Source organism: Phaseolus vulgaris, chromosome 4 (assembly GCF_000499845.2).
Source record: "Phaseolus vulgaris cultivar G19833 chromosome 4, P. vulgaris v2.0, whole genome shotgun sequence".
In the NCBI taxonomy this organism is placed as follows: Eukaryota; Viridiplantae; Streptophyta; class Magnoliopsida; order Fabales; family Fabaceae; genus Phaseolus; species Phaseolus vulgaris.
Genome location: NC_023756.2, coordinates 21,021,310 through 21,030,015, shown reverse-complemented (window position 1 = coordinate 21,030,015; position 8,706 = coordinate 21,021,310). Strand labels below are relative to the sequence as shown.

General features: G+C 48.1%; 1 protein-coding gene across 1 annotated transcript; it reads left to right on the top strand.

The window, feature by feature from the left end:
• Window positions 1-6,413: 6,413 nt before the first annotated feature.
• LOC137838455 (uncharacterized) lies at window positions 6,414-8,090 on the top strand. Its single transcript, XM_068647698.1, has one exon. It carries the CDS (start codon window positions 6,414-6,416, stop codon window positions 8,088-8,090), a length of 1,677 nt encoding a protein of 558 aa, XP_068503799.1.
• The last annotated feature ends 616 nt before the right edge of the window (window positions 8,091-8,706 follow it).

Here is an 8,706-nt window from a genome sequence, read left to right as displayed (position 1 = left end):
CATTGGATGAACCCCGAGATGAATGTCTATGTGAATGGTGCTGCATGGTGAGTATGAGAAGGTCCAGCTTGTTGCATGTCCAGTTTTTGCAACCTTTCCTCCAATCTTCTAATATGGCGTTGAGCTTCTTGTAATTCACCACGAAGAGAAGCTTTAGAATGTGAATTCTGTTTGCAAGATTCCTCACTAAAATATGGAGCCATTTTATCAAAGAGAAACAGCAAACACAAAACAGCAAACAAAGGTTAGGAAACAAAGTTAGCTAAAAGAAATGGGAACCAAAAACCGAAGTGAAGTGGTCACTGAAATTCATTCTCAAAGAAAGAATGCTCTCTGCACCAAGCTTATCTTAAGGCCTTAGTAATCCTCAAGTGAAAAATGCCAAAGCAAGAGCACACAATCTTGAAAGTACTTCACCACAAAACCAAAGAAGAAAGAATGACAAACAAGAAAAGGTATAAGCAAAGAAAGGTAATTGCAAAAGGAATACGAAATGTAAGACAAACTCAAAGATTAATGAATGAAAGACAAGCAAGAAAATAAAGAACTCAATGAAGAAAGAAGGCACACCAAAAGAGTCCTAGAGAAAAGTACTAGAGTAGATTTAAGAAACAAAAACAGAACTACAAGAAAAAAATGTTTTATGCAAATTGTGCTATGTTTACAGATTTAACTGGAATGAGTGAAAATCCACCTGAAGATTTTCAATATGCTGGACCAAGTGCTGATGATGGACATCAAGGAGAAAGGATGCAAACCATGTCATCTTTTGAAAGACTCATGATGAAAGGCTTGATAGCTTTGCTGAAAATCAAAGGAGCCTCCATGATCTCTGTGTTAGTAATTTCCAAAGGATTGACACCAGGTTTGACAACATGGATGCAAGGTTTATGACTCTGGATGAACAGATTGAAGCTGTTGAGAATCAAATCTTTGATCTTCAGTTTGCTGATGAAGAAGAATGAAGGAAAAAAAATCGATTGTTTCGATAACCAATCGATTGTTTTTGGCTAATCTTTCTGGTTTTAATTTCCTTCCTTCTGCTGTTGCTGCTTTAATTCTGATGTAATGAAAACAATATCTTGTTTTATCATTTATCTTTGTCTATTTGTGAAGACAAATAGGGGGAGATATATGCTGTGTTTTAAGTGTCTGTTTTCAGTTGATAAAACAGTTTGGGTTATGTAATATGTTTATGATATTAGGTGTTTTGAACTTTAACTGTTTATCTGTATGCTAACAAAATATCAGAAGTTCAATGTTTTGCTCAAAGTTCTATTGCAGGAACTGCTTCAGATTTAATCAGGTACAACACAAGCATCAGGGATTTGTCTTCATCAAATAGGGGGAGATTGTTGAACCAAGTGGTGTTCAAGCTTTGAAGAATCCAAATCCTTTGAAGGATGTTGAAGCCTCTGCTGTGCTTGATGTTGCTGTGCTGGTTTAAGCTTTGTTCTGGGGTAGTTTATATGTTGTAATCCACTCTGTGATTAAATCTAAAGCATTAGCATTCTCAATCTTTGTGAAAGTAAAATGTTTTCTAAGTTAAAACAACCGATTGTTTTGTCGAAACAACCAATTGTTTTGTCGAAACAACCGATTGTTTATACTTAGGTGTTTTGAGAAAAAGATTGAAAACTGTTTTGAATGGTTGAACTGTTAAGTACCAAAACAACCGATTGATTCGAGGAAACAACCGATTGTTTGTTTTGGGACCATAACAGAAAAACTATTTTCTTTGACTGAGCTTTAAATGTTTTAACTGCTTAGGCTCCAGTCATTAAATGCTTTGACCAATCTTTTAATGCAATTTAAGAGTTTGTTAAGATTTGATAAAAAACTACATCTTTGAATATATTCAGAAAAACAGATTTAAGAATTAAGAATCTTTGACAAAGTTTTTCTAAGAGAGTTTTTAAAAGTGCTGAGATTGCTAAGTGTTTGTGATTGATCAAAGTGCTGGAATAGGATTCTGCTTGTATTGATTTCAGATTATCTTCTGTAACAAGTGTAATCCTTGTACTCTGTTGAACAATTTCGTTTCTGTGTTTACTGAGATTGGTTGTGTGTTCTTGAGGTGTTCAAGATCAACAATCTTAGTGTTGGCCAAAGAGAGTGTGTTTCTTGAGGTGTTCAAGGTCATTCTCTTGGTTGTTGTGTAAGTGATCAAGTGGTGATTGCTTAGTGGATATCCTCAGGGTTTCTGAGAAGACTGGATGTAGCTCTGGTTTGGAGTGAACCAGTATAAACAACTGTGTACAATCTCTCTATCTCTAACTCTTTAAATTCAGTTTATTTGTTGTTTGTTGGTATAAACAACCGATTGTTTTTCTGGTACTATAGCTTTTGCTTGCTGTTTTGGCTAACTGAATTGCTGAATCAATTGGTTCTTGAGATAAATTCATTCTAGTTTTGAAAAGTTTGCGAAAACCCCCTTTAAACAATTCACCCCCCTCTAGTTTAAAGCCATCTTTTCTAACAATCCAAACCTTCCTCAGCAACTAAATTTACTGACCTCACATACCTCTTGCGCTGTGAAGCAGTGGGCCCTCCCCCAGAGAAGCCACCAGAGATGGTGTGTACTTCTCCGTGGATTGTAATTTCGTGCGCCTGATCCTCCTCTAGTACCGTCAAGGCCGCGGCCGTAGCAGACCCAGCTAGGTAACCCTTCAGAAAACCGTTCTGCACCAGCTCATCCAACTGATGACCTAACACTAAGCAGTTGTTGATGTGGTGCCCAAACGCCTCGTGGAACTCGCACCACGAGTCTTTGTGAGGTCCCAGCACTTTATCTGTCTTCACCGGTGGCCTCAGCCTATCAGCTATGTTAGGCACAGCAATTAGATCTTTAAGCTCCACCACAAAATTGTGCCTTAGCGGCCTATTTCCTTCCCTCGCCTGCCTGTTTCCCTCTGCTCGACCCCTGGTTTGGGGCCTCCTCGCCTCGTATGGGCGCTTCCTGTCCTGATTCTTCCTTCCCGTCGTGGCCTCGTTGATCATGGCGGGTTGTGCACGCGACGGTGCTCTTGGGCGTGTGGGTGCCACACTTGTGCGCTTCTCGCTTACCTCGCCCTCAGTGGCGATGTGTTCCACAGCGCGACGCCTTATCTCAGCAAAAGTTCGGGGGCGGTTGCGGATGATTAACTCACAGAAAGGCCCAGGGCACACCCCCTTTCTGAACGCGTAGACGATCATGGGCTCCTCTGTGGTACCAACCTTCACCACCTGGGCTCCGAAGCGATTGATATATTCCTTCAAGGTTTCGCCTTGATACTGCTTTACGTCGATCAGGTCGTACGAAACTGGTGGTGGAACCCTGTTTGCTAGGTACACTCCCTGAATAGCTGGGAAAGCTGTGCGAACGATGTGATATGGCCATCTGGAAGGCTGATGAACCAGTCCATGGCCATCCCAATCAACGTGCTCATAAAGAGCTTGCACCTTACGACATCGGAGTCGCCTACCAACATCATCTGCGTGTGGAACACATTGAGATGTGCTTCGGGATCTTCCATTCCCGTGAAAGTCACCTTAGGACCTACGAACATGTTAGGGATCACCGCCTCCAGGATCGACTACGAGAACGGCATAGAGAACTCCCTTGGTGGAGTGAAATACTCGCGCTCATCTGCATCGCGTAGCCCTGAGTTGTTGCGCAACTCGCGACGCAACTCCTCATTCGTGCGGCATAGCACCTCATTTCTCGCCTGAGACGTCGCGAGATTCGCCTGCATGCACTCCTGCTCAACCTTCGAGGCTGCCATTGCCTCATGCAATCCCTGCATCATATCCATGACCAGCTGCATGGTCATGTCTCCGCGATCAGCGCGTGTCGAACTTTGCCTGATTGTCCTCATTTGTTGCAGTTCTTGGAAATCTTCAAACCATTACGGTGGTTCTTGACAAACTCTCCGATTGGAAACGAATGAAAATGCAGACGAACGTGAAACTTCAAGATCGAACGGTTGAAACTTCAAGAAAACGAAGAAAACGATGGGAACAGAACTGGACTATCAAAATGAACGGTGAAAACTGAGCTCAATCGGGAAACGGTCGGTGTAAATTACGAATTAAACTCGAGCAACAGAGTATCTTCAGCAAACTTCAAACGAACACGAACAAATGGTGAACTGTACTGAACTTCAGGATGAACTGTGGATCTTGGACGATTCTTGAAAACTAATCTCGAAAATTGCGACTGAAAAACCTCCAACACTTGCGGTGGGACTGATGTTTTAAATCGGCCTCACGGTGGGCGCCAAATGTTCCTGCCGGTTGACCGAAAAGATCTTTGTGCGTAGCTTTGACTTGCGAACAAGGACTCCTTTGTCTCCAACTCAAATCTCCACCCTGCTCCGCCGTGAATACCTGAAAAGGAGTGAGCAAAGGGCGCCCTCGCGGCCATTTGCACTTCGCCGGTCAAGTCAGCAAGCAAGAACACTAAACACCTCCGTCTCGTTGAACTGTAACTGAATGCCCTAAAGGTGTGTAACTAACTCGTAACTAACTTCTCTCTCACTCTCCAACCACTCGTGCGTACAGTGAGTAAGCGAGCGAATGATCAGAAAGTATCTCTACTGTGTAAAAGTGTGCAACTGATAAAACGTACCTTGCTGAGCTTTCAGAGAAGCTTATATTCCTTGGTGTTTCAGTGCTTACTGCCACGTGGCCTTTCTGACTTAATCGCAACTTACATGTGGAAGGCCTTACGACGCTGTAACCCAACTTAGGGAAATCCTAGCGTGTGAGTCTTCCTTCCTTCCTTGGAGTGCATCTAGCGCGAGGGGTGACTACCTGGCTGCCAACTCAAGCGCCCCAGCTTCTAGTCACTCGCCCTGGGAGGGTATCTGCCATCCTCTCGTACCATGCACGTGGATTAACCTCCGGGAGTGGCCCTCTCATGGGTCGTATCTATCCCAGGGGTTCTCCAGAGGTGGCGTGGGTACTTCACAAGTCAGGTTACTCCCTGCTGGTACTGGGGATATGGCCTTGAAGCCACCTTTCTCTTTTCCTTATCACTGTTCTGCGGTACCGGGGCCCGAGGCCTTCTCGTCCGTACCGTGGCCTCTTAGCGTGTCGTCCCCTCCACAGTCTGTCCTACCCGTGGATATCGGGGAATGACAGCATCGACACCTGAGTCTAGCGACGCCCACCATGGCGACTCCCGCTCCTGGCGACGCCCACACCTGGCGACGCCCACACTTGGCGATGCCCACACCTGGCGACGCCCACACTAGGCGACGCCCACGCCTGGTGACACCCAAAACGGTCAACCTATTGACTTCCTCCCTTGGGGCCCCCTGGTGAGTCCCACCATCTGTTTGACTTTGACGTTGACTTTTGACTTTGGTCAACGCCCGGGGACGGGTCGGTATAGCCACCTTTGGAGAACCCTTGGAACAGACACGACCCGGGAGAGGGCCACGTCCCAGGGATAATCTACGTGCATGGTACGAGAGGACGGCTAAGATACTCCAGGGCGAGTGACTAAGGGCTGGGGCGCATGAGTTGGCACCCAGGTAGTCACCCCTTACGCCAGATGCACTTCGAGGAGGGAAGACTTACACGCTGGGATTTCCCTAAGTTGGGTTACAGCGTCGTAAGGCCTTCCACGTGGAGTTGCGCTTAAGTCATAAGTGACACGTGGCAGCAACACTGAAACCCAAAGTATATAAGCTTTTCTGAAAGCTTACACACACTCGAATCATTCGCTAGCTTACGCACTGTACGCATGAGTGACTTGAGTACGAGAGAGAAGTTTGTTAGAATACAGTTACGCGCCTTCAGAGCACCACAGTTGCGGTGTTTCGATACGGAGGTGCATAGTGTTTTCTGCCTACTGACTTGAGCGTCAGAGTGCAAAAGGCCGCTAGGGCGCCCTTTGTTCTTCTCTGTTTCAGGTACTCACGGCGGTGTAGGGTGAAGATCTGGAATCAAGAACGAGGGAGTCTTTGATACACGAGTCGCAGCTACGCACCAACCACAATCTGGTCAACCGGCAGGAACATTTGGCGCCCACCGTGGGGCCAATTTAAAACATCAGTCCCACCGCAAGTTATTGAAGGTTCAGTAGCAGATTTTGAGAAAGTTTTCCAAGAATTTTGCAAGATTCATCGTTCATCTTGAAGTTCACGAATTTTCACCGATTCTTTTCGATCTCGTTCAAGTTTTCGCTGTTCGTCTTGGAAGTTTCACTCAGTTCCACCGTTTGTTCGTGGTTTTGCTCAGTTTCACCGATCGTTTTCCAGTTTGGATCAGTTTCTACCGTTTCTTTTCGATCTTGATCAGTTCCAACCGTTCGTTTCCCAGTTTCCCTGAGTTTCTACCGTTCGTTTGCGTTTTCGCTCGATTTTCACCGAAGGATTTTCAAGAATCACCGTCACAGTTTAAAGTTCTTCAAGAAACTGAAAGAAATGAGGACAACAAGGCAAAGTTCGACGCGCGCTGAGAGTGATGACATGACCATGCAACAGGTCATGGAGATGATGCAAGGCCTGCAGGAAGCGATGGCGACATCAAAGGCTAAGCAAGAGCGTATACAGGCGGATCTGGCGGCGTCGCAGGCAACGAATGAAGAGTTATGTCGCGTGAACGAGGAGTTGCGCCGCGGGTGGCGCAATCACCCTGGGAGTCGTGAAGCAGAAGACCGCGAGTGTTACACACCACCTAGGGAGTTCTCCACGCTGTTATCGCAGTCGATCATGGAGGCGGTGATCCCTCACACGTTCGTAGGCCCCAAGGTGACGTTCATGGGAATGGAGGATCCCAAGGCACACCTCACTGCGTTCCACACGCAGATGATGCTAGTAGGCGGCTCCGACGCTGTGAGGTGCAAGCTCTTGATGAGCACGTTGACAGGCATGGCAATGGATTGGTTCATTAGCCTTCCAGATGGCCACATAACCTCCTTCGCACAGCTCTCACAGCTGTTTCGGGAGCAGTACATCGCGAACCCGGCTCCTCCACCGGTGTCGTATGATCTATTCGATGTGAAGCAGTATCAAGGCGAGACCTTGAAAGAATATATCAACCGTTTCGGGGCGCAGGTGGTGAAGGTTGGCACCACGGAGGATCCCATGATTGTTTATGCGTTCAGGAAAGGGATGTGCCCTGGACCTTCCTGCGAATCGATCATCAGAAGCCGCCCCCGAACCTTTGCAGAAATCAGGCGTCGTGTAGTGGAGCGCATCGCAACAGAGGACGAGGTGTGCGAGAAGTGCACGAGTGTTGCACCAGCACGCCCAAGAGCGTCGTCGCGAGCACAGCCCGCCAGGGTGAACGAGGCCGCGACTGGAAGGAAGGGTCAAGAGAGGAAGCGCCCGTACGAGGCAAGGAGGCCCCAGGCGAGGAGGCGAATGAAGGAGGCGAGGGGGCGAGCGGAAGGGAATAGGCCACTCAGACATAATTTTGTAGTGGAGTTGAAAGACTTGATCACCGTGCCCAACATAGCAGACAGGTTGAGGGCCCCAACGAAGACTGACAAAGTGTTGGGACCTCACAACGACGCATGGTGCGAGTTCCATCAAGCGTTCGGGCATCACATCAACAACTGTTTGGCGCTGGGCCATCAGTGTGACGAATTGGTAAAGAGTGGGTTCCTGAAGGACTATCTGGCTGGGTCTTCTACTGCCGCGACCCTGGCAGTACCAGAGGAGGATCAGGCACACAAGATGCCGATCCATGGGGAACTGCACACCATTTCTGGTGGCTTCTCAAGAGGGGCATGCACTGCCTCCCAGCGCAAGAGGTATGTGCGATCGGTGAACTCAGTAGCTGAAGAAGGAACGAATGACCCGTGGGAAGCAGACCTTGTGTTTACAAAGGATGACCTACGCGATGTCGTCCCCCACGATAATGATCCTGTGGTCATTTCGGTCGTCACCGCTGGCAGATGGGTATACCGAGTCCTCGTGGACCAGGGCAGCTCCGCAGACGTCATGTTCTGGTCCACATTCAACAAGCTGCAGTTGTCCCCTGATCTGCTGAGGCCATACACGGGATGTTTGTATGGGTTTGTAGGGGAGCAAGTGGAGGTACGACGACGTTTACAGATGGAACGACGTCACGTACCGAGAGCATCCGATACCTAGTTGTGAACGCCAATTCAGCCTACAACATCTTGTTGGGAAGGCCTGCGTTGTATAGGCAAAGGGCAGTGGCTTCCACACACCACATGAAGATGAAGTTGCCAGATCTTAGTGGCCGGGTGATCGTGATCAAGTCAGATCAGGAGGAGGCCCGGAAGTGTTACGAGAACAGTTTAAAAGCAAAAAGGGGCGTCTTCGCAGTGACGGATCGCTCGGGCCAAAAAGAGACGCCCATGGATGCAGAGCCCGTGGAAGCGTCGCCCAAAGATTACGTACACGTGGGGGAAACGCCTGTTGAGGCGGAACCCATAGAGGAGACGCCCGCTGGGGAGGAGCCTGTGGAGGAGGCGCCGGTAGGCGGCGTCACAAGAGGAGACGCCAGTCGTGGCGTGGCCAGTGCGGAGGACGCCCGGGAGAGGCGACCGGAGCCAGTTGAGAACGTTGTCGAGAGACAGATAGGTGGCAGAACCTTCCGCTTGGGGCGACACCTAAGCCAAGAGGAGCAGGACCAGGTGGCGGTCGTCATCTCGCGTCACTTGGACGCATTTGCATGGTCCGCCTCGGACATTCCAGGCATCGACCCCGATTTTTTGTGCCACCATCTCACTATGAACTCCAA

Coding starts and splice junctions, on each gene's coding strand:
- LOC137838455 (XM_068647698.1), top strand. CDS start 6,414: ATGAGGACAACAAGGCAAAGTTCGACGCGCGCTGAGAGTGATGACATG.